The sequence below is a fragment of the Pantherophis guttatus genome, chromosome 11 (assembly GCF_059756535.1).
Source record: "Pantherophis guttatus breed Tessera chromosome 11, ASM5975653v1, whole genome shotgun sequence".
Taxonomy (NCBI): Eukaryota; Metazoa; Chordata; class Lepidosauria; order Squamata; family Colubridae; genus Pantherophis; species Pantherophis guttatus.
Window position 1 is genome coordinate 11,553,343 of NC_142073.1, and position 25,697 is coordinate 11,579,039.

The window sequence follows — 25,697 nt, forward strand, 5'->3', positions numbered from 1 at the left end:
GTCCCTATTTTTCTACTTGCATTTTTTATGTGCTTTCGAACTGCTAGGTTGGCAGAAGCTGGGACAAGTAACGGGAGCTCACCCCATTACATGGCACTAGGGATTCGAATTGCTGAATGCCGACCTTTCGATCGACAAGCTCAGCATCTTAGCTACTGAGCCACCGCATCCCTAATACAGGAGTTAAGTTACGAAGCAGATTCAGAACCCGGGATCCTCAAGAAAGGGAAATAGCCAGGAGCCATCAGACAAAATGGCTAGAACTTCAGACCAGCTACCTGATGCAGTGGCTTTTCAGTGAAGCACACATTGTCTTTCAACCCTCTATTTAATTGATGTACAGAGAAAAGAAGGAAGTGATCTGTTTTCCCAATGTTCTCCAAGGAAAGAATTTCCTCATGAATTTCTCAGCGCCTGGGTCGTTTCAGAAGAGCAACTTTCTTCTGTGGTACTGAATAACTTGAATAGTTATTGAAGAAACTCACCAGAGAATGAGTCACTTCATTAGAACTTTCCTGGAGAATTAATGGAACGACGGGGAGCTTGCAAGATTGTAGACCACTGGAGAGAGGATAATACGACAAAGACAGGATATTCAGAGATGGTCTTTCACAGTACTGAATAAATACACCTCAAAAATTTTGTATAAGTATCTTCTTTCTAAACATTCTAAAGCAAATTCTATTTTTGCAAATTGCTAGATCATTTTTCTACCTGGCGTTAGTTATTTCAACTTATTTTTATGGTGGCACTATGTGCACAGTAGAGCAACAATGATGATTAGGGGATAATTGGGTATGTCTACTTTAATGAAAAGAAGGACTAGGAATGTCATGATAGCAGTCTTCCAATATCTAAGAGTGGGGGTCAATTTATTCTCCAAAGCACCTGAAGGCAAGACAAGAAGCAATGGGTGGAAACTAATCAAGGAAAGAACCAACCTAGAACTAAGGAGAAATTTCCTGACAGTGAGAACAATTAATCAGTGGAACGACTTGTCTCCAGAAGTTATGGATGCTCCAACACTGGAAATTTTTAAGAAGACACTGGACAACCATTTGTCTGAAATGTATAGGGTTTCCTTCCTGCCTGAGCAGGGGCTTCAACTAGAAGACCTCCAAGATCCCTTCCAACTCTTCTGTTATTCTGTTACAAAGGTTTTGAGAAGCTCCATCTTTCTACAATTGCATTGATGTGTCTCTGGTCTACAATTGCATTGATACGGCTCTGGTGCATCCTTCTCCTCATTCTGCTTTGGCAGAATTGAGCACGCACTGCTTGGAGCTATGAAAACAATTTGGCCTAATGGATACGGTGCTCGATTTCAAACCAGGAGACCGTGAGTTTAGTCTTGCCTTAGGCACAAAACCAGATGGATGATGATGGACTTAGTCACGCCCTGTCAGCCCTAGGTAAAAGGTACCAGGAATGTTGCCTACAAAAATTAATACTATTATTTATTAAATGTATATGCAGGGACCGGTCCCTGTTGTCACCAGTAATCAGGACTGATTAAAGCAAGGATGTAATAAAAGAGGACTGAAGAACATTGGAAACCCAAATTACCTTTTCAAAGCATAGACGGGGGGGGGGGGGGGAAACTACAGCTCACTTTTTGCATCTACTCACTATCAGCTGGACCAGCTGGTCATAAATCCTGCAGGGAATAGACCAAAACGTTCTCGTTTATGTTGAATCACCGACGTGCTCCACGCCTTCTGAGCAGTACAAAGCCTCCTTCGGAAGGCACTCCTTACAAAAGGAAGGTTAAGGCAGCCAAGGACACCCAAAGAAGCTGCCGCAGAGCAAAATTAGTAAAGGCCTCCCACACATTAAAAAAGAAACAAAAAACAATTTTTGGAATTTTTGAATGGGCAAAGTATACCCAAAAAAGCTCAGACCTTTAAAAGATGACAGCCGTAGTCTTCTTCTTAAACAGGTCGCTGGGCATTGTCAGAACTCATTTATAAAGGAAGTAAAGGGTGCAGGGATAGAATTACTGATACATGAATTTCAGTGGTGGGTTTCAAATTTTTTTACTACCGGTTCTGTGGGTGTGGCTTGGTGGGCGTGGCATGGCTTGGTGGGCATGGGAGGAGAAGGTTACTGCAAAATCCCCATTTCCTCCCAATCAGCTGGGAATTGGGAGGCAGAGAATCGATGAGGGCGGGGCCAGTCAGAATTTTTACTACCGGTTCTGTGGGCGTGGCAGGGGAAGGATACTGCAAAATCTCCATTCCCACCCCACTCCAGGGGAAGGATACTGCAAAATCCCCATTCCCTCCTGATCAGGTGGGACTTGGGAGGCAGAGAATAGATGGGGGCAGGGGCCAGTCGGAATTTTTACTACCGGTTCTCCGAACTACTCAAAATTTCCGCTACCGGTTCTCCAGAACTGGTCAGAACCTGCTGAAACCCACCTCTGATGAATTTATGTGCGATCAAGAACTATTGGACAGACATTTTTTTCCTCTCACTCACATTTATTTGTATCTCATCTTTATTATTTTTACAACTTACTCAAGGTAGAGAACGTATTCAACACACCCATTTTCCCAACCATCACCACCACCCTGTGAGGTGGCTGAGAGAGAGAGAGACTGGCCCAAAGTCACCCAGACGGATTTCATGGCTAAGGCAGGACTAGAATTTGGTCTCCTGGTTTTTAGCCTGGTGCCTGAACCACTAGACCAGGGCTGTCAAACTCGTGGCCCACGGGCCAGATGCATCACACGCTGGCCACGCCCACGCCTAGTTTACCGAAGGAGGGGAAATCACAATACGTCACATGATGACACCGTGATGACACTGTGATGACGTTTGATACCCCTGCACTAGACCATAATAGTAGAATTTATGCTCACCAGTGAGTGAGCAGTAGTAGCAGTAAAATTCAGCTCAAATAATTTGAAAGATTTCATCAAACAAATTAGTGCTACAAGGTGTTGCTTGCTTAGAAGTCTTCAAAATAATTTATTATCTTGGCATGGAACGCTTAAGTGCTATCTATCACTGCATATCAGTTGCTGAGGATAGAAACAGAGGAGAATGTACATTTAATCTATGTTTAATAGCTTTCTGTAGAAACACTGTATTAATTTCTGCAGGCTTCATTCAAAATAGCTTGTCCTACATTCTTAAAAGAATAAAGATAAAAAAATGGTAAAATACTTTGAACACTGGCCGAATTGATACATAAGGTTCATGTTGTTCTTACCAACTCTGCAAATTTTAATCCAAGCTCAAAGATTCCGTTAATGTTATTTTTCAAATCTATGAAAATAAAACATAAAACTGCAAAAAAAAAAAAAAAACCCTTCCAAATTTAAAAAGGTTGTTTCTAATCTCTGTGTTAGAAAAACTGGGCAAAGAAAAAAATTCTGAAGTCTTTAATCCACAACAAAGAAAGCATCAAAGAATGTTTTTTTCGACCTTAAACATGACATGGGGGGAAAAAAACCACGGAGTTTTGGAAGAGTGGATTTACTCAAGGTTTCGAAGGCTTTGCACTCTTTACTTTCTTTCATTTCTGTTTTTTAAAGTTGCAAATACCAAAGACAATTGGGCCAATGCTGGTTGGGGAATTCTGGGAGTTGAATTACATCTATTTTTTGAAGTTGCCAAGACTGAGAAACATTGTGGCTTTAGGCAAACATATATGAGCTTCTTCTACATGCATTACTTTCAGCTGTAAAGTGCTACAATTTTTAATTGTCCTGCCTATCCTTTTAAGAAACAGTGGGCAAAACAAAATCTAGAGAGAATAGGTTCTGAATGGTCCCTTAGCCCAAAATAACTTCAAGAATAATATAGTTAAAACAGGGAAACGGAACTGTTTTTAAAATCATTCCTAAAAATAGAAAGGGGGAGGGGCAGAGCAGCCTCTAACCATGATTTAATTTAAGTAACTAACTCCTACAAAATTCAGTTTTTCCTTGGTAACCATTATAAATTACAGGAAACTTTTTATAAAAAGCTCCAAAACGGCACCCAGGCTTTTGCTTAGTCTAAAAAGGAAACTAAAAGTGGGGTCATTTGGGAAGGCAGAATTATCCAGCCCTGTAATAAATTCGCTCAATTTTTTTAAAAAAATCAATTCGGTGAGTGAGCTTTAATTAAATCCTCACATGTAACTCCATCCTTACTTGACAATATTTAATTACAAATATGCAACAGTGTAATTATTTTATTAGATTTCAGGGACAACTCCAGTTCAAAAATAGAAAGAAACGTACATCTATTTGCCCCCAGGCACTTCTACCTGTCTGAATATAGTTGGGACAGCTACAGAGAATAAGGCAGCACAAGTACGGCCACTGATGCACTGAGCAACATTTCAAAACTTTTTAAAATGTGTGGATTTCAACTCCCAGCATTCCCCAGCCAGGAATCCTGGGAGTTGCAGTCCACACATCTTAAAGGGAAAGGAGGAAGGGCACTTTAGATCCAGATAAGGACGATAGGCATCAGCTGCGTTTTGCACTACCTGCTTCGCGGCATGAACCTAACTATACTAGTGAGTTAAGCTGCTTGCTACCCTGAGCTTCCACACAATACGGATCAGTCAAATAACTAGGTTGTACTGCATCTCTTGTTGTGGGCCCTTAGCCTCGGTGTGTGGTTTGGGGAGAGGAAGGTTTCTCTGCACCCAATCAATTACTCCAAGGGGCCACTCATCATCTGATGCGCCCCCTAAAAGGCACCCCCAGCCCCCTTTGCCCCCCCTTTTTTTAAAAAAATTGATTTATATGCCGCCCTTCTCCGGAGACTCAGGGCGGCTTACAATGTGCTCAGCAATAGCCTTCATCCTTTTGTATATTTATATAAAGTCAGCTTATTGCCCCCACAAACTGGGTCCTCAATTTACCTACCTTAGAAAGGATGGAAGGCTGAGTCAACCTTGAGCCTTGGCGAGATTCAAACCTGCAGTAACTGCAGGCAGCTGGTCTTAATAACAGGGTGCTTTAGACCACTGTACTACCAAGGCTCCTTAAGCAATAGCCTTCATCCTTTTGTATATTTTATACAAAGTCAGCTTATTGCCCCCACAAACTGGGTCCTCAATTTACCTACCTTAGAAAGGATGGAAGGCTGAGTCAACCTTGAGCCTGGCGAGATTCGAATCTGCAGTAACTGCAGGCAGCTGGTCTTAATAACAGGGTGCTTTAGACTACTGTACTACCAAAGCTCTGTGGCCCTTTCTTGGCCACATCTCTGCTTGGACAGAAGAAGCCGAGGGGTTCAAGCCTGGATCCCCGACGGAGGATGCTCGCTTTGGTTTTCTTTTCCTCGGCAGCCTCACGGAGGCTTCCGAAAAAACGAGCAAGCCGGGCTTACAGAGAACACAAAGGGAAGAGGGTTTAATCGCCTCCTTCTTAGCACGGCGGTGACTCCGAAGGGCTCAGGTTAACAGTAACAGAAGTTGGAAGGGACCTCGGAGGTCATCTAGTCCAACCCCATGCTCACGCAGGAGACCCTATACTAGGGATTCGAACCGCCGACCTTTCTGATCGAGAAGCCTTAAGCCACTGAGCCACCTAATCTAGCCAGGTAAGGTTTTTTTTTTGTTTTTTTTTTTAATTTGATTTATATGCCGCCCTTCTCCGGAGACTCAGGGCGGCTTACAATGCGCTAAGTTTCCCTGCCTCCCTCCCTCCCTCCCCCGCCCCCCAAATACCTCTCTCCACTTTCCTTCCTGCCCGGCGAAGAAGCCAAGCGAGCCTTGACCGACGCTTGAACGGCTTAAAAAACTCCCTTTGATCTCACGCCGCGCGGGGATACACCTTGGACCCCCCCCGGAGCCCGGTTACCTAGACGACGTTGTCAGCAACGTTCCATCCGAACGCCGCGGAGGTTCTGAGCCCGCCCACTTCGGCCCCGCCTCAGCCAATGGCGAGGCCCTTCTCCGACTGCTGGGGTGACGTCATAATCGGTGAGGTTTATTTTTTTATTTTTTTCTCCTCCCCTCCCTCCCTCCTGTCTTCTTCCTCCCCCCCCCTCTCTCTCCCTTCCCCTCCCCTCCTGCTGGCTGTCCCCGTTCGGCGGCGGCGGCGGCGGAGCAGCAGCAGCAATAATAGCCGGCGGAGGCGGAGGCGAGACACCTTCGGGGGCGGTCGAGGCAACCCGGCCCGGCCGGCTCAGCATGGCTAAGCACCACCGCACACCGGCGCGCAGCTCGGAGCCGGTCATCGAGGTCAAAAGCAAGGTGAGGGCGGCTCTTGCAAAAGAGCGCAGGCGGCTCGGCGGAGGAGAAGCCGCTCCGAGGGAGGCTGCGGCAATTTCCCACCCCCGCCAGCTTGCAAAGCCACAGCCGCCGGGCCCAGGCAGACGCAGCGGCGGAATGTTGGAGGAGGTCGGGCTGGGGTGATCGGGCCCCGCGCGCAGCAGGTGCACCGGGGAGCAGCCGCCTCTTCCTCCTGCCAAGCGGCCCCTGGGTCTCGAACCTGCGATCTCTTTGCCTGGGAGGGAGGGAGGGAGGGATGCATGCAGCGAGCGCTGCGCCGGGGCTCTTCAGCCCGGCCTAACGGGTGGAGGTAGCCCGGCTGATGGTTTTAATATCCCCGCCTCTCCCCTCCCGCTTCCCCCGCGAGCGGGTCCCTCGGCGGCCAGATGGGGGGGATTATTTGCTGCGATCTGGAGGGATTTCCGCGCTGCTGCAGCTGCAGCCTGTACCGAGAGAGAAGAGAAATCGCCCGGAGTTTTTCCCTCTAGGTGGAAAACAGGCACACAACACAACACAACACAACACAACACAACAACACACACACAAGACAAGACAACACAACACAACACAACACAACACAACACAACAAAACAACACACACAAGACAAGACAAGACAACAACACAACACAACACAACACAACACAACACAACAAAACAACACACACAAGACAAGACAAGACAAGACAACACAACACAACACAACACAACAACACACACACAAGACAAGAAAAGACAACACAACACAACACAACAAAACAACACACACAAGACAAGACAAGACAAGACAAGACAAGACAAGACAAGACAACAACACACACACAAGACAAGACAAGACAAGACAAGACAAGACAAGACAACACAACAACACACACACAAGACAAGAAAAGACAACACAACACAACACAACAAAACAACACACACAAGACAAGACAAGACAAGACAAGACAACAACACACACACAAGACAAGACAAGACAAGACAACACAACACAACACAACACAACACAACAACACACACACAAGACAAGACAAGACAAGACAAGACAAGACAACACAACACAACACAACACAACACAACACACAGTGCCTTCCACCGTGCCCTTAAAACCCACTTTTTCCAGCAAGCCGGGCTGGCTTAAGAAGAAATTTTTAAATGTTTTAATTGGTTTGTGATTTTTAAATTTTGGGGCCAAATTTATATATATTTTAATTGTTCTTAATATTTGTATTTCATGTTCTTAATTCTGGCTGTGCACCGCCCTGAGTCCTTAGGGAGAAGGGCGGTATATAAATTGAAAAATAAAATAAATAAATAAAAATAAACACAACACAACACAACACACAACACACACAACACACACAAACACACACACCGCCACCGGCGGGTTATGCAATAGTGCTGGGTTTGGAAACGGGGAAGGGGTAGCTGGCGGCTGAGTTTGAGGTCTCAGTGGGGCAAATTGCGCCTTCCCCTCCGTCCCCACCAAGGATGGGAAGGGGCGGTATATCCCTAATCCAGGGATGCTGTTGGCTTTGCTTCTTCTGGGACCCCTTCATATAAGGGGGGAGTTTTATCCTTTGTTGTGGATACCACAACCCGTGAAAATATCACAAGGCATGAAAAACGGGGTGGGGGATTTGCCTTAGAATAGGGTTGGAAAAGGGGTATTCCCACCTTGGATGGAGGGAGGGATCAGGTATCCCGGCTCTGCCATTTCCTAGTGAAGGTCTTAGGACAGTGTTTCTGAACCTTGGAAGCTTGAAGATGGGTGGACTTCAACTCCCAGAATCCCCCAGCCAGCAGCGCTGGCTGGGGGATTCTGGGAGTTGAAGTCCACCCATCTTCAAGCTTCCAAGGTTCAGAAACACTGTCTTAGGAGCTTCACCCTAAGTAGCTCAGCCCTGTAAATTCATGCAAAAATGCATCCTGGTCATGAAAAAAACCAGGCTTCCCCCATCTGGGACCCACAGAGGTGCAACTGTGTCTCCGGTCCTCTCCGGCCAGCACAGATAGTCCTCCAACTTACGACCACAATTGATCCCAAAATTTAAGTGAGAAATTTGAGTTTTGCCCCATTGGACGACGTCGCTTCCCCGCTTCCGCTTTTGTTGCTAAGTGAATCACTGCCGTAGTTCAATTAGTCCCACGGCTGTTAAGTGAATCTGGTTTCGCCGTGGACTTTGCTCGTCAGAAGGTCGCAAAAAGGGGAACGCGTCGCGACGCTGCGGCCGTCGTAAACGGGAGCCGGTTGTCGAGCGTCCGAATGTAAATCGCGTGACGGTGGGAATGCTTGCAAGGGTCATAAGGGAGAAAAATGGTCCTGAGTCACTTTTTTTTCAGTGCCGTTGTAACTTAGGGCAGTCACTAAACGAACTGTTGTAAGTCGAGGACTGCCTGTGTTAGGGTTAACTATATTGGTTGCAATTAATGGAAGCTGCATTTCCATATTTCTAGGAAAGGCTGTCGCACTGTGATCTGGTTCACACAACCATTCCAGTGGCTTGCTTGAGTTGATTTTAGCATATTGGATGAACTGAGAGACTCGGGTGGTTTGTTTTATTTATTTATTTTATTTATTTTTTATTTGATTTGATTTGTATACCGTCCTTCTCCAGCAGGACTCAGGGCGGTGAACAGCCGAGATAAAACAGAGGATACAAAATTTAAAAAAAACAGTTTAAAAGGTAATTAAATAATTTTGGCCCACAATTTAAAACAACCCAATTAAAACCAATTTCAATTTAAAACCGAAACGGATGGGATCAAGCCAGCCCGGTTTGATATGTGGTACCAAACAGGAGTGGGTTCTACTTACTTTTACTACCGGTTTGCAACATGGCCGCGCGTGCTCTCTTCTGCACATGCACAGACGCATTTTGATGATGTCGGGGTCGGTGGGCGGAGCCTCCCGCCGGTTTTACTACCGGTTCTATAGAACCGGTGCGAACCGGGGGCAACCCACCACTGGTACCAAGCAACTGTGGTTTGTTCAAATGCAGCAACGTTAAACAAATCACGGTGTAGTTTAGTCTAGCTTGGTATTTGAATACAACCTGTTTGATGTATGCTGCTCCTAACTGTTGTTATTGATTGTTGTAGTGATTAGAAGTAGCACTGAATAAGGAACGTAGTTTTGTATGGTATTAGCTTGGAGGAGCTGAGACCTTGCATGAAAAACTTGCACGCTGTCAGTTATTGTAATAATGGACCATATGTTGCTCTTTGTTCATATTTGTCTTTGGAGAGCATAAAATTAACTTCTTCCAACAGAGGCAGGCAAAACCTATTTTAAAAGGAAAGTCTTCTGCTCTTTGTATCCTCCAAAGTTCTCCAGATTTGGAGAAAAAAAAAATTACAATCTTCATAATGAAAGAGACACAAATGTAACCGTAAATAGTATAATAAAAACATTTCATAATTAGGACAAATAGCAAGGACTGAATGTGATTGCTTTCAAGAAGATAATGTGTTAGATCAGGCGAATCCAACATTTTGGCTTGCCTGGTCCACGCTGAGTGAAGAGGAATTGTCTTGGGCCGCGTATAAATTATAAAATATACAGGTTTATGAATTTGTGGGGCTCCTTTACTAGGACCTCATGTGGCGTGTGAGTTGTGGATTGGCATGCCTGTATTAAATGTTGGATAATCATTTGTCTGAAGTGGTGTAGGGTTTCCTACCTAAGCAGAGGGTTGGACTAGAAGACCTCCAAGGTCCCTTCCAACTCTGTTATTCTATTCTATTCTATTCTATTCTATTCTATTCTATTCTATTCTATTCTATTCTATTCTATTCTATTCTATTCTATTCGGTTGAAAAGTATCCGTGCGCTTGAAGAGAATGACTACATAAAACTTGCCTGGGTAGTTATTGTAATGGGCTTTTCAGAACCTGGGGAAGAGCCTGCTGATTTGTAAAATATTAAAGGTATATGGATAATGTGTTTTTATTTGGAAAAAGAGTTGCTATCTAACCCAGGAGTGAAATGCTCCTGGTTTGGACTGGATCGCCTGATCCGGTAGCGATGGAGGCGGGTGGTTCGGAGAACCGGTAGCAAAAATCCCTGCCCCCCCATGCCCAGCTGAGCCGTGCGATCATCGGAGGCTTTTTTTCTTTTAAAAGGCTCTGACGATCCCAGCTGAGTTGCCTGATCGGCAGAGGCTTTTTTTCTTTTAAATGCCTCTGATGATCCTAGCTGAATTGCCTGATCAGCAGAGGCATTTAAAAGAAAAAAAGCCTCTGACGATCAGGCAACTCAGCTGGGATCGTCAGAGGCTTTTGAAAGCATTTTTTTACAACCTCTTCGCCGAAGAGGTTGTAGAAAAAATGGTTTTAAAAGTTTTAAAAAAAAATTAGCCACGCCCACCCAGTCACATTATCCCACCACAACCAAGCCACGTCCACAGAACCGGTAGTAACAAATTTTAGATTTCACCACTGATCTTACCCCAGGAAATCAACAAGTAGTTAGCAAGAGGATCAAGAAAATTCCTCGCAAACTTAGAAACGAAACGACTGCTAATGCAAATGGATCCATTTGCCAAGACTTCTTTTACCAATTACCCTTTTTCCCTTTCTATATGCAGGTAGTCCTCAACGTACGGCCACAATTGAGCCTAACGTTTCTGTCGTGGGACATTTCTTAAGTGGTTTTGTCCCGTTTATTTTTGCAGGCATCGGTCTACTCATTTGTTTTTGGAAGCACTGGTCTACCCATTTATTTTTGCAGGCACCGGTCTATTCATTTGTTTTTGGAGGCACTGGTCTACCCATTTATTTTTGCAGGCATCGGTCTACTCATTTGTTTTTGGAAGCACTGGTCTACCCATTTATTTTTGCAGGCACCGGTCTATTCATTTGTTTTTGGAGGCACTGGTCTACCCATTTATTTTTGCAGGCATCGGTCTACTCATTTGTTTTTGGAAGCACTGGTCTACCCATTTATTTTTGCAGGCATCGGTCTACTCATTTGTTTTTGGAGGCACTGGTCTACCCATTTATTTTTGCAGGCAACAGTCTACTCATTTGTTTTTGGAGGCATTGGTCTACGCATTTATTTTTGCAGGCATCGGTCTATTCATTTGTTTTTGGAGGCACCGGTCTACCACCACACTGCGTTTTAACACTGATCAGCTGTAGGGCAGCCCTTTGAAGCCCTGTGGCAAGAGTTTAAATAGTTTTTTTCCTTCTAGCCGATCAGCTGGGACTCAGGAGGCAGCAATAGATTGGGGGTGGAGCCGAATAACGTGGGGGGGTGGGGGGGCAGAACCGGTTCGGTGATGTCATATCGTCACCGCTACTGGCTCGGCCGAATCGGGCCGAACCGGGAGGAACCCACCACTGATGGGGATGCTGCAAAGGTTGTAACAGTGAAAGACGGTCATAAGTCACCTTTTTCAGTGTTCTTGCAACGTTGAATGGCGACTAAATGAACTGTTGTAAGTTGAAGGCTACCTGTGTCTAATTTTAGCTGGTAAGCAGCTGCTAAAGCTTGACAGGTGCCTTCCAGGTGTGTTGGAAGTATGACTTTTCCAAATTACGAGCAGTTGGCTGTGGATTCTCAGAACACAGCCCTAACATATCCTCAGGGCATTAGTTAGGAAAGCTTTTCGTCAAGGAAAAAAGAAAAAGTTTCTTTTCCATTTCGGTGATTCTGTCGATTGCCGGGCTCAACTCAGGCTGGGAAGATCAGAAATTCAAGGCATGAATTCGCAGTTAGCCGAGATTAAAATCAAAGGTTTTGAGAGCAGGAAATGAGCTAATTCTAATAACATGCCCAGCCACTGTATCCATTTTTCCATTTAAGCAGTAAATATAAAAGAGAAGATGCTGTGTTGTACATATTTGCTGTCTGAGAACAACTTTCGTTTTCTTCCTTGAGTACAAGATCATGTATCTATTCAAAATTGACTACCGTATTTTTTGGAGTATAAGACACATCTTTTTCCCCCCCTAAAAGAGGGTGAAAATTTAGGTGCGTCTTATACACCGAATGTAGCCCCGCCCACCCACTGGCCCCCACCCTTTGGCCTCTGCCTCGCAGCAGTTACCTCCTTGCAAGCAAACAGCAAGAAAAAACAGGTCCTTTCAGCTTCAGCACAGCCTAATTAGCACAAATTGATTAGATCGGCCTCCCTACTCTCAGCTGTTTTGCTCTCAGCTGTTTTGTGCAGGGCTCTGCTGCTTGCTGCAAAGAGGTAAATTGTTGGAGCAGATTTTTTTTCCTTGTGCTAATCAAGCTATGCTGAAAACGAAACTGAAACTAAAGCAGGCTGTTTGCTGCAATGAGGCAAAATTGCTCAGAGGCAGAGGGAGATTTCTTTTTCTTCTTTTCCTCACCAAAAAGGTAGGTGCATCTTATACTCCGAAAAATATGGTACATGTCTGTTCAGGTAGTCCTCGACTTATGACCACAATTGAGCCCAACATTTCTGTTGCTAAGCGAGATGTTTGTTAAGTGGGTTTTGCCCCATTTTACGACCTTTCTTGCCACAGTTAAGTGACTCACTGAAGTTGAGAAGTTAGCAACAAGTTAGTTGTTAAGTGAACCACTGCAGTTCTTAAATTAGTAAGACGGTTGTTAAGTGAAACTGCCTTCCCCTTTGACTTTGCTTGCCAGAAGGTTGCAAAGAGTGACCCTGCAACCGTCATAACTATGATGCAGTTGCCAAGCATCTGAATTTGGATCACGTGACTATGGGGAGGCTACAACGGGTGTTTAAGTGTGAAAAATGGTCGTAAGTCACTTTTTTCAGTGCTGTTGTAACTTCGGTCACTAAACGAACTGTTGTAAGTCGAGGACTACCTGTATAGTATTTAGCAGAAGCCCCAAACTCTTAAAACAATTCTGAACAGCAACAGGACTTGGACTTATATACCGCTTCACCGTGCTTTGCAGCCCTCTCGTAAGCGGTTTACAGAGTCAGCTTATTGCCCTCAACTGTCTGGGTCCTCGTTTACCGACCTTGGAAGGATGGAAAGCTGAATCTACATTGTTGGATCCTCTGCCTTTCAGAAGCATTAAGGACTGTTATTTTCCGGGTGTACTCTTTGAGACCGCTACAGAGCGTTTTGTTTATATCACACCAAGCCCTGGTGGTGTGTTCATTGTAGTTTGACAAACTCGAATGGATTGTCTCCACACCTCCGCTTACCCCTCCCAATAAGCCAAAACTAAATAAGCAGATTATGGCTTGCTGTGAAGACGGTGCTTCGCTGTGTGTTTTCTCCAAACAGTGTAAAAGGCAGTTTTCATATGAGGAGGGGGGGAAAAAAAGATGAATTAAAAGAGATCTCAACTTTCTTTGCTGCTTTTGGAAAGTTTTTATTTATTTGATTTTATTTATTTGTCAAATACGTATAAGATAACAGATATATAAGGAGCCTGAGTGGCGTAGGAGGCTAATGCCTCCTACTAAGGCAGCATTTAACATCCAGCTGCCTGCAATGACTGCGAGTTCAATTCTCACCAGGCTCAAGGTCGACTCAGCCTTCCATCCTTTCTAAGGTGGGTAAATTGAGGACCCAGTTTGTGGGGGCAATAAACTGACTTTGTATAAATATACAAAAGTATGAAGGCTATTGCTTAACGCATTGTAAGCCGCCCTGAGTCTCCGGAGAAGGGCGGCATATAAATCAAATTAAAAAACAAAACAAAAAGATAACAGATATAAATATAAACATGATTATGAATACAGGATAAGGATACAGTTAAATGTGGACAGTAGGACGGGGACGTTAGGCACATTGGTGCACTGATGCACGCCCCTTACAGACCTCTTAGGAATGGGGGTGAGGTCAACAGTAGACAGTCTAAGGTTAAAGTTATGGGGGTTTGGAGAAGAAACCACAGAGTCAGGTAGAGCATTTCATGCGTTGACCACTCTGTTGCTGAAGTCGAATTTTCTGCAATCGAGTTTGGAACGGTTTACCTTAAGTTTGTATCTATTGTGTGCTCGTGTATTGTTGCGGTTGAAGCTGAAGTATTCATTGACAGGTAGGATGTTTTAGCAGATCATTTTGTGTACTACGCTTAGGTCAGACCGAAGGCGGCGTAGTTCTAAGTTGTCTAATCCCAAAATTTCGAGCCTTGTGGCATAAAGTATTCTGTTGTGAGCAGAGGAGTGGAGGACTCTTCTCGTGAAATATCTCTGGACTCGCTCAATTGTATTAATGTCCGATATACAGTGTGGGTTCCAGGCAGATGAGCTGTATTCAAGAACTGGTCTAGCAAAGGTTTTGTGTGCCCTAGTTTGCAGTACACATATTACTGGAGAAGAAGCTTCGCAAGATTAGGTTAGCAACTCTTAATGCCTTTTTGGCAATGTTGTTGCAGTAAGCTCTGGCACTGTTTGAGATGAGTACTCCAAGGTCCTTGACAGAGAGAGGGTCGTCTACGAGGTCGTGTCCGCCCAGTTTGTATTTTCCCCAAGACCAGGGGTTTTTTTTTCCTGCCTTGGTCGAGCGGCTTTTATCGGTTAGGCTATTATTTTGTGTCTTGAGACTGTTTTGTCTTCCTGGCAGTTCGAGGCTGAGTTCCGCCGTTTTGCCATGAAGAGGTCCAGTGTGGGTGGTTTCCAGGAATTCTATCAGCTGATCCAGAGGGTGCACCAGATCCCTTGTTCGGAGGTCCTCCTGGGATACACAGACATCCATGGAGATCTGCTTCCCATCAACAATGATGACAACTATCACAAGGCTCTTTCCTCTGCCAATCCTCTTCTCCGGATCATCATCCAGAAGAGAGGTAGGACAAACCTCGAGGATTAACCCCCTTGCTTATGTTTTCTATTTCCAGTGAGGTATGCTTTTTTTTATTTATTTATTTAACGTAAAGCATTTTTAGAGAGTAAAAGTGAGGGTAATTGCTTCAGGTCTCCATCGAATGCTGAGAAAGGTTGCTAACTTTCATTCAGAATCGTAAAAGGAGTGGCGCAGTGGCCTACAGGTGGGACGCTCGCCTCACAATCAGGAGGCTGTGAGTTCGATCCTAGGTAGAGGCAGTTATTTCTCTATCTCTGGGCACACTGAGACTATATCTGCTGAACAAAACTCCGCACTGGCGACAGGAACGGTATCCGGCCATTAAAACTCTTTGCTAGCTCCATTCAGTTGCCCAGATTCCACCCCACAATGGATTATGGAGTCGTTAAAATGAAGATGATGATGAATCAGAATAGTAAAATAAATCAATTATTATATACTGAGAACAGTATATAAACAGGACAGGTACAGATTCCAACAGATAGTTAAGACTGCGGAAAGAACAATTGCATTCCATAGAAGACCTATATTACGCAGGTCAGAAGGAGGGCTCGGATGATATCTGCAGACGCTTCACATTCTGGACATAAGTGGTTTCAACTCTTCCCCTTGGGATGGCGTGATGGGCCATTAGATGCCGAAACAACTAGACACAGGGACAGTTTTTTCCCTCGTGCCATCACTCTGCTGAATACCTAATTCTCACAGTGCTGTCTATGTGTATTTACCCATGTAATATGGCTGTAGTATTATCATTTATCCTTCCTTCTGTGATCTTCTTTAGTCCCTCCTCTTATTATTAAGATTATCATTGTTCTGCACCAGAGACAAATTCCTTGTATGGCTAACCACACTTAGCCAAATAGAGTGTTCGGTTCAATTCAGTTTTAACATTTTTAATTTAGACAGATTAACAGAGTTGGAAGGGACCTTGTAAGTCATCTAGTCCAACCCCCCGCCCAAGCAGAAGACCTTACACCATTTCTGACAAACGACAGTCCAATTTCTTTTTGAAAGCCTCCAGTGATGAAGTTTCTTTGCCTATTTGCAGTCACTAGGCTATTGACTGTAGGAGAAGAAGAAGAAAAAATGGATTTCACCACTGCCTCACCTCCATTCTTCACCCAGAACATAATACAAACAATACCAGGCTGTTGGCCTTTAAATGTTCCAGTATATTTGTGAGAAATAAAAATCCAGCTCATCGTAGATTAACAGGATTGTATAAACTTCTTCTTCTTGTGCCATATCCGTCATCATGTTGGCAATCCCATTTTTGTCAACAGCCGCATGAAAAGGTGCTGCTGAGTTTTGTCCAAACCAGTCCCTTAAGGTTTTGAAGCCATGATCTTCTTCTTCTGCCTGGACCTCATTTGCCTTCGATCTTTCCCTGGACGATTAAGTTGAAGGATGCCGTATTTTTCTGGGTGTCACATCACCTGTCCAAAATATTCTAACTTTTGCTTTTGAATGGCTTTGATGATTTCCCTTGGCTTTCCCAGGCAGCTTATCACCTCCTCATTTGTGATTTTGTTAACCCAGCTTATACATAACAGCCATTTGTAAATCCACATTTCAAATGCTTCTAGTTTCTTCAAGTGGTTTTTTTTTTTTGTCAGAGACCGACTCTCTACTCCGTAGAGCACGATAGCAAAGATGTAACATCTGTATAAACTACAGGTCTGAAAAATAGTTTGTAAAAAGAGGATCGGGAATAGACGATGGTGACAGAACATAAGGCTGAGCAATGAGAACTTGGCAGATGCTGGCGAAAGCTGCTGGCATGTTTCCCTGCAGTTAAGTTTTGATTTCATTGGTCGGCTGTCATCCAGAAGCAGCAGTAAAGTTTATGAGACTGTTAATATGATTTAGTTGGAATCAGGGCGCATACCAGAGATGGCTACGGCCAACAAACTGGCCGGAAACCAGCTTGTGTCTTCGTATCTCTTTTCTTTCATTCTTCCCGTCTTCTCAGAGCCCCCAGAGAGAATGGAAACTGTTTCTAGCCTCTTGGGTGTGATGGTACATACTGAGCTGAGACATGATAGGGAGAACAATACCCGCTTGCAATGGGAGTCCCATGGAGCACAGCTTGTCTAAGGCTCCTACAAAACCTGGAGTTGATGTAACTTGGACCACTTCCTGGGGGAGAAAGCTTCTGTTGTTCAACCCAGGCTCCCAGGCTAAAAATAAGCCGTTGTACCCAAAACACAGGATGATATTTATAACTCGGGATCTGGGTCTGCCAAGGTGCTCCATTTAAGCATGGCCATCTGGAAAGGCCTTTTCCTTTTCCTTTCTCTCTCTCTCTCTCTCTCTTCTGTTTTGGGGAGATTCAAAAATTGCATATGACAGGCTCTGCTGAGAGGTTTCCAGGGGTGGGCTGCTGGAGATTCACAGGGGTTTGGTAGAACCTCTAGCTAGGATTCTGTGCAGTTCGGAGAACCCCCAAATCCCACTCCTGGCTGGCCTCGCCCGCCCTGCCCCTCCCCTCCCAGGAGTCACCATGTGGCCTGTTTTGAATGCAGGTAAGTGTAGGGTGCACGTAGAGGCTCGGGGAGGGCGAAAAAAATTCTTCCATTTTCATGTAGGTCCAGATGTGAAGGCCACTTGCTTTCCAGCTAAGGCAACAACCTGTTCAGACTTGGAAGATCCATTTTCTCCCCAGGCAACATTAAATTTGTCACAAATATTCCTCTTGGGCTCACTTGGAGAAGAAAAAAAGAATTGCAAACAGCAGGAGAGTCAAAATGAGACCTACCTTCCATCTCTTGGGGACGGTATCGCCTGCGGTCCCTTAGTATTAATTTTTCTGGTTGGGCTGAGTCGGATGGCACCTCGGGTATGTCATTTGCCTACTCTTAATATGGAGATGTCTGGATTTCTGTTTCAGTTTTACACAGTGATAATGAACCTGTAGAGGGACGCGGTGGCTCGGTGGCTAAGACACTGAGCTTGTTGATCGAAAGGTCGACAGCTCAGCGGTTCGAATCCCTAGCGCCGCGTAACGGGGTGAGCTCCCGTTACTTGTCCCAGCTTCTGCAAACCTAGCAGTTCGAAAGCAGGTAAAAAATGCAAGTAGAAAAATAAGAACCACCTTTGGTGGGAAGGTAACAGCGTTCCGTGCGCCTTTGGCATCTGCTTTAGTCTCCAGTCTCCTAATCAGTAGTGGGTTGGTCCCGGTTCGCACCGGTTCTATAGAACCGGTTGTAAAAGTGGTGGGAGGCTCCGCCCACCGACCCCGATGTCATCAAAACGCTTCTGCACATGCGCAGAAGAGCGTGCGCTTGCTTTGCTCGTGTCCGCGGCCCCGCTGTGAACTGGTAGTAAAGGTAAGTAGAACCCACCCCTGCCCCTAATCCTCTTGGTTGCTCTTCTCTGCGCTCTTTCTAGAGTCTCAACATCTTTTTTATAGTGTGGTGACCAAAACTGGATGCAGTACTCTAGGTGTGGTCTTACTTAGACTTTATAGAGTGGTATTAGTACCTCCCTTGATCTTGATTATATCCCTTTGTTAATGCAATTTAGGACTGCATTGGCTTTTTTGGCTGCTGCCGCACACTCTTAGCTCATGTTTAATTGGTTGTCCATTAAGACTCCAAGATAAGTGTGAAAAACTATCATAAGTTTTCAGTGCCATTGTAACACTAACCGAACTGCATGTCTTCATCTTTGGAGACATCCAGCCAGAGCATTCTTAGGCTTCAAATCCACGTTATGATGTAAGAGAGCTCTTAACCCAAACCTGCCCCTCTGTTGTTTGTATGTGATTCTGTCTTTGGCTTAATACCGAGGACTCATTCATAAATTGTATCTTACCCTTATCTCGGTGGCTGGTCCGTTTAAGAAATATCCCAATCTTATCACACAAGGCTGCTTCTTTTGGCTACATGTTATTTCTCTGTGGGACATTTAGCTCTTTCTACCATCGGGGACGCGGTGGTTCAGTGGCTAAGATGCTGAGCTTGTCGATCGAAAGGTCGGCAGTTCAGCGGTTCGAATCCCTAGTGCCACGTAACGGGGTGAGCTCCCGTTACTTGTCTCAGTTTCTGCCAACCTACCAGTTCGAAAGCACGTAAAAAATGCAAGTAGAAAAATAGGGGCCACCTTTGGTGGGAAGGTAAACAGCGTTCCGTGCACCTTTGGCGTTGAGTCATGCTGACCATATGACCACGGAGACGTCTTCGGACAGCGCTGGCTCTTCGGCTTTGAAACGGAGATGAGCACCACCCCCTAGAGTCAGGAATGACTAGCACATATATGCAAGGGGAACCTTTACCATCTGTTTTGTTCTCAAAACCAGTTCAGCTGTAGGTTAGGCTGGCAGAGAGAAAGAACCGTTCAATTTATATATCGCACTAAGTCATAAAGATGGATAGCCTCCTTTCTGTTCCTGTCTCCAGAGTTCTTCATGGATCAGCAGGCCAACCTTCTCCATTCTGACATCCTTCGTATGCATTTGATCACACCTCTCAAAAACTAACCGTGACTGCGAAGGCTGGGCAACGGCCATTGTAGTTCATCTACCCACCGAGGCGCGGAAAATGTGAAGTGACGGGTCCCTGAGGCTTCTGCCTGAAAAGCAGCTCTTGTGTCCTTCCTTATCAGGAATTCTTTTACACGTAGCCTTCAGGCCTTGCCAGCTCCTTTGCATTCTGGCATCCCTCTCTTCTGAGGACATATGGTATAAAAACTGGCAGAAGCACAAGAGTTGTTTATGTTTTCCTTTTGCACCTTCCCATTGCTTTGGAGGGGAGCAAGGCTACAAAGGGATGTGTACTTGGTCTTGTTGTTACCTTTTGGCAAATTATACTTGCGTGAATTACGAAACAGATGACTCTCTCTTCTCCTTCCACAGCCCTTAACAAAATTACAGAGTTGGAAGGGACCTTGGAGGTCTTCTATTCCAACCCCCTTGCTCGGGCAGGAAGTCCTTTACATTTCAGAAAAATGGTTGTCCAATCTCTTCTTAAAAACTTGCAGTGTTGGAGCATTTACAACTTCTGGAGGCAAGTTGTTCCACTGGCTAATTGTTCTAACTGTCAGGGAATTTCTCCTTAGTTCTAAGTTGCTTCTCTCCTTGATTACCTTCCACTCATTGCTTCTTGTCCTGCCCTCAGGTGCTTTGGAGAATAGCTTGACTCCCTCTTCTTTGTGGCAGCCCCTGAGATATTGAAACACTGCTCTCATGTCATCCCTAGTCCTTCTTTTCATTAAAGTAGACATCCCCAATTCCAGCAACTGTTACGTATTACCTTCCAGTCCCCTAATCATCTTTGTTGCTTTTTTCCGCACTATTTCTAGAGTCTCAACATCTTTTCCACATTGTGGCGGTGACCAAAACTGGATGCAATATTCCAAGTGTGGTTTTACCTTTGTGCACTCAGTGTTTTGTTTTGTTTTTTAGTTACCATTGGGACATGTCAATTCTAAATAATAATTTCCATGAATGTGTGTATTAGTGTCTTTTACTCCGCTTAAATGCTCATCCCAGCCCTGTGGAATGAACTGCCCCCAGAAATACATAAGATCTCCGACCTCCAGGTGTTTCACTGCGCTCTGAAGACCCTGTTGTTCCGCCAGGCCGGGCTATCAACATAATAATTTTAAATTGGGGTATTTTACATTTTCGGGGTTTTAAACCGGGCCAAATCTATTTAATTATTTTAATTTTTAATCATTGTTTTGTCTTGTGTTTTTAAATTGGCTGTACACCGCCCTGAGTCCTTTGGGAGAAGGGCGGTATAGAAATAAAATAAAATATTATTATTATTATTATTATTATTATTATTATTATTATTATTATTATTATTATGTAGATTATTTTCGATCAAACGTTTAACTAAGTCATCCTATGGCATTATGGTACAAAGCACCCCTCCCTCACTCCCTTTTTATCCCCTTGTTCAATATGGAAGAATTGGCAGCCTAAACGTGTGTATTTTGGGAGCTTCGGGGAAGGTTATTTCTAATGAATTCTTGCAGGATTCAATCACATTGGTTGCCTTCTTTGTCTGGGGCTCTGGCTGCGGTGATGGTTAAGCGCTGTGGCCCCTTTGTGTTCTGTAGCTGAGATCTACAGAATAATGCCTGCAGGGCATAACTCAAAGTGTGATTAAAACTGAATTATTCATACCCCTGTGTAATCCTCCCAGGCTGTGCTCTGTAATCTTAGAAGCAAATGCCACTCAGAAGTAGGGTGAGAGGAAGGAGGCAACCCTTCTGGGCAGGATAAAATATTGGATTTATCTTCTAGTGCTTATAGCACTGTTTCTTCAACCTGAGCAGCTGTAAGACCGGTGGACTTCAACTCCCAGAATTCCTCAGGTTGGCCATAGTACGGTCAGTATTCCAGAGTGTAACTATAAAAGCACCCCATTATCAAAACTCAAGTTTTTCTTAATCCCCGCCCCCAAATCAGGCAGGTTTCCACAAAGAGAATAACTCATGTTCTAACATTCCATTATGTAACATAGATAAGAGGCTTATCCTTGGGTGATTAAGCCACGCGGCCTGGTGTTGCCCCTTGCTGAGACAAACTCAAAAATGACACATCTGGTTGATATTTCTCCTTGCCAGCCGTGCACCACCTTTGCCTTCAGATATTCCACATCCCAAAACGCTAAATCATTTTTGCATCACTAAACCATACAGCACAAGGGATGCGGGGGCTCAGTGGCTAAGACGTTGAGCTTGTCGATCGAAAGGTCGGCAGTTCGGCGGTTCGAATCCCTAGTGCCGCATAACGGGGTGAGCTCCCGTTACTTGTCCCAGTTTCTGCCAACCTAGCAGTTCGAAAGCATGTAAAAAAATGCAAGTAGAAAAATAGGGACCGCCTTTGGTGGGAAGGTAACAGCGTTCCGTGCGCCTTCGGCATTGAGTCATGCCGGCCACGTGACCACGGAGACGTCTTCGAATAGTGCTGGCTCTTCGGCTTTGAAATGGAGATAAGCATCGCCCCCTAGAGTCGGAACATCTAGCACATATGTGCAAGGGGAACCTTTACCTTTACCTTTAAACCATACAGCACTTTCAAAGTATTCAACATTGGGAGAAAGACAGAGCTGTGAAAAGATCCGATCCCCTTGGTGATCCGAAGACACAAATGATTGCAAAAGAGTGTATCAAAAGATGGAAACCTAGAATTTAGCACCTAATATTGCTGGGTAGCCAGTTTGTAAATGGCAATTTTGTTTGTAAATGGGCAACATAGGTATGTTTGTGTAGAAATATACATGCATGTATGTATACACACCACATGGGAGGTGTCTGGAAAGCTATAGATTTGAGATCTATGTTAAAAAAAAGTGACATAAAAGATCATTATAGATCGTTCTCTACTTACAACTGTAATGGCACTGTAATGGCCATCACATAAATTGTGATGGCCATAAAATGAGTCACTCATGTGACCGGCTCAATTTTATGACCTTTTTTTTGCGGTGGTCGCTAAGCAAATTAGCCCTCTGAGGTCCCGTCTAACTCTGTTATTCTGTTGTTCAAATGCTGCGGTTATTAAACCAATTGTTTGTTTTTCAGTAATAATAATAATAATAATAATAATAATAATAATAATAATAATAATAATAATAATAATAATAATAAAACAGGCATGTGATTGTTAATTGCAGCAAATATTGGTAAATGTGGGCCAGTTGCTAAATACCTGAAATGCGTTCACAGGACCCGGAGGGTAGCTATAAGAACTTTGGAACTGGGTCATAACTACACAGGGAGGTCCGTTGCAGGGGTGAAATGCCTGATAATTGGCCACTCCCTTAGCCTATTTAAGTCACACGTGGTTAGTAAGTTTCTTGCTGGAAACAACTTGTAATTATCATCAGAGCATTTTTGGAAAATTTTTATCGTATCTTGTTTTCTGGGCTGGTTGCCAACTTTTGCCGGACTTTGGTTTATTCTTGCTACTTAATAAATTTGATAAGGACCGTTGGTGTGTGTCTATATCCTCGGGAATCCGGAGCTGGGGCAGAACATTTACATTTCACCACTGGTCCGTTGTCACATCGGCAGCTGTAAGTCAGGGACTGTCTGTATGTCCCAAAGGTGCTTTTTCATATCCTTCCCCAACCAACCAGAGCTGAAGAAGCTTCTTTGATGAGAAGCGAAATGTCTTCGAAGAAAAACAAGGAAGTCCAGTTGCCTCCTGAAAAAGCACCTTTGGGACAACTGTGACCTGGATGACTGAGACTCTCCATAGACTTAAGATTTACTGTGGTTCAGAATAGGGAAAAGCCAACAAGGAGCTCAGGAAACCCAGGGGTGAAGCTGAAGGACGCTATCGCTGGAGAAGAGAACTTCCCCTTGTGACACCTTCTCGTTTTCTTTTTCCTTGCAGCAGAAGCCAACGCCAGCGTCTTTGCCTCCAACTCACTGCAGCGGAAGAAAAAGGGACTGCTGAGGCCGACGCACCAACGGGCCAAGCCACACCTGTTGATCGGCATGCCTCAGGACTTCCGCCAAATCTCCTCCATCATCGATGTGGACATCTTGCCCGAGACCCACCGGCGTGTGCGGCTCCATAAACACGGCTCCAACAAGCCCCTGGGCTTTTATATCCGGGATGGGGTCAGTGTGCGAGTGGCTCATCACGGGGTGGAGAAGGTGCCCGGTATCTTCATTTCCCGCTTGGTCAAGGGAGGTTTGGCAGAGAGCACCGGACTTCTGGCCGTCAACGACGAGATCCTCGAAGTCAACGGCATTGACGTGGCGGGCAAGTCGCTGGACCAGGTCACCGACATGATGGTGGCCAACAGCCACAATCTCATCATCACCGTCAAGCCGGCCAATCAACGTAACAATGTGATCCGCAGCAGCAAGGCTTCGGGGAGTTCCGGCATGTCCACGGACAGCACGCCCAGCCAGCAGACGCCCAGTCCGGCTTCCCAGTACCTGAGCAACTGTAGCACAGCCGAAGGGGAAAGCGATGAAGAGGGAGACCTGGTCATTGAGAGTGACTTGCCTGCCAGCTGCCCCAACGGGGGTCTTCTTGACAGCCTCCAGCACAGCCTCTCGCTCTATAGCTCCCAAGGCTCCCTGCCTTCCCTGAACAGTCACAGTGGCAGCGGGAGCCCCATGCGGGGCAGCCGAGCGGGCAGCCTCCAGGAGGATGGCACCATCATCACCCTATAGCCTTTGGTGCCGGAGTCCCTCCTTCCCGTTCTACTTGAAAAACATTGTTTCTGAGGTCAATGGAAGAGCCATGCCATCCTTGTCCATCGGAGGTCAAATCTAGAGATTGGAACCAAGGTTCTCCCTCGCTCACCTGGACTTGCACATCCCCTTCATGCTCCAATGGTGCTTCTTGCAACCAAGTTGACAGTGGCCGTTGGAAGGAGAGGGACCAGTCCACCTTCTCCCAACCCTTGGCTGCCCCAGAGGCTCTCTCCTTTCCGTGTCCAGGGAGCTAAAGGGATGGGCCTCCTGTTAATTTCCCCCTTTCGGTCACTACCTACCTGTATTCCAGGTAGGGGGCTGGCCTCATTCATCCCCCAAGCTCTGCCGCCCACCAACTTCTCATGAAGTGTTCAATTTTAGGTGTTTTTATGATGACATGTGTCACAGTTAATATATTGCAACAGACTATTAAACCATGGCTTCTTTTTTTTAAAGTAGTGCTCCTTCATATTGTTTTATTTTTATTTTTTTGAAAGAAACCGGCAGGAGGGATAGGAGGAGACAACAGCAGAAGGAAACTATCCTGAGAGAGAGAGAGAGAAGCTAGTCTGCCTCTCTTGAGAGATGGGCACCTGTCTCCATTTGAAGTGGCGGTTTGGCAAATTTCAGCTGAGGAGAACCCCGCCCCCCCACAGTCATGCCCCTTCCTCGGTCTCTATGGCAGGCAGATTGGGCGAAAGGGGGTCCCCTATTAACACTCCCGTGTGGGACCCAGTACCTCAGTGGCTAAGACGCTGAGCTTGTCGATCGAAAGGTTGGCAGTTCAGCGGTTCGAATCCCTAGTGCTGCGTAACGGGGTGAGCTCCCATTACTTGTCCCAGCTACTGCCAACCTAGCAGTTCTAAAGCATGTAAAAAATGCAAGTAGAAAAATAGGGACCAACTTTTGTGGGAAGGACACAGCGCTCCGTGTGCCTTTGGCATTGAGTCATGCCAGCCACATGACCACGGAGACGACTTCGGACAGCGCTGGCTCTTTGGCTTTGAAACGGAGATGAGCACCGCCCCTTAGAGTTTTGAACGACTAGCACATATGTGCGAGGGGAACCTTTACCTTTATTAACACTCCCAGGGCTTTTAGCGAATGAGCAAAGAAATCTGCCCGAGATCATACAAAACTACGTGGCTTATGCCAAGACCCCATTGGTGAAGATCCGAAAATGGTCTAATTTTCTCCCATGATGCTATGAAATGCCTGCTGGTAGGAATTGGGTGTATGTTGGAAGGGCAGTAGACAAAGGGGATTTCTTCCATGAGCTAAAGCGGTGTTTCTCAACCTAGGCAGTTTGAAGATGTGTGGACTTCAACTCCCAGAATTCCCCAGCAGTGGTGAGTTAACCCCGGTTCGGACCAGTTCTATAGAACCGGTAGTAAAACCAGCGGGAGGCTCCGCCCACTGACCCTGACGTCATGGCAAGCGATCTGCCCATGCACAGAAGCTTGTGTACATGCACAGAAGCAAGGCCCATGTGTGAGCGAAGTGAGTGCGCACGAGCAATCCCGTTGCAAACCAGTA

The 25,697-nt window shown here is 45.2% G+C and overlaps 2 protein-coding genes across 10 annotated transcripts in view; one reads left to right on the forward strand and one right to left on the reverse strand.

Moving 5' to 3' along the window:
* LOC117670547 (adrenocortical dysplasia protein-like) overlaps positions 1–5,831 on the reverse strand; it is a 33,583-nt gene extending 27,752 nt beyond the window's left edge. For 4 of the 8 annotated variants that reach the window (XM_087877249.1, XM_087877247.1, XM_087877245.1 and 1 more), the window contains exon 1: positions 5,678–5,831. The gene's annotated coding sequence lies outside the window, so the exon portion shown is untranslated. Of the gene's footprint in view, positions 1–485; positions 557–5,677 lie in introns of those variants that run through there. The other 4 variants (XM_087877250.1, XM_087877248.1, XM_087877246.1 and 1 more) reach the window with 1 other exon arrangement.
* An 81-nt stretch (positions 5,832–5,912) lies between these two features.
* Positions 5,913–24,616, forward strand: PARD6A (par-6 family cell polarity regulator alpha). 2 transcript variants are annotated; one of them, XM_087877255.1, is made up of 3 exons: positions 5,913–6,205; positions 14,748–14,970; positions 23,344–24,616. In XM_087877255.1, the coding sequence occupies exons 1-3, from the start codon at positions 6,143–6,145 to the stop codon at positions 24,135–24,137; spliced, it is 1,080 nt and encodes a 359-aa protein (XP_087733381.1). In that variant the 5' UTR covers positions 5,913–6,142; the 3' UTR covers positions 24,138–24,616. The 2 variants fall into 2 exon arrangements, with proteins under 2 accessions (XP_087733381.1, XP_087733382.1); XM_087877256.1 differs by having other exon boundaries at positions 5,944–6,205; positions 23,347–24,616.
* The last annotated feature ends 1,081 nt before the right edge of the window (positions 24,617–25,697 follow it).

Bases quoted from the DNA above. Each gene is read 5' to 3' on its own strand.
- PARD6A (XM_087877255.1), top strand. From the start codon at position 6,143: ATGGCTAAGCACCACCGCACACCGGCGCGCAGCTCGGAGCCGGTCATC. The intron at 6,206-14,747 runs GTGAGGGCGGCT...TCTTCCTGGCAG, and splicing joins TCATCGAGGTCAAAAGCAAG to TTCGAGGCTGAGTTCCGCCG. The intron at 14,971-23,343 runs GTAGGACAAACC...TTTTCCTTGCAG, and splicing joins GATCATCATCCAGAAGAGAG to CAGAAGCCAACGCCAGCGTC.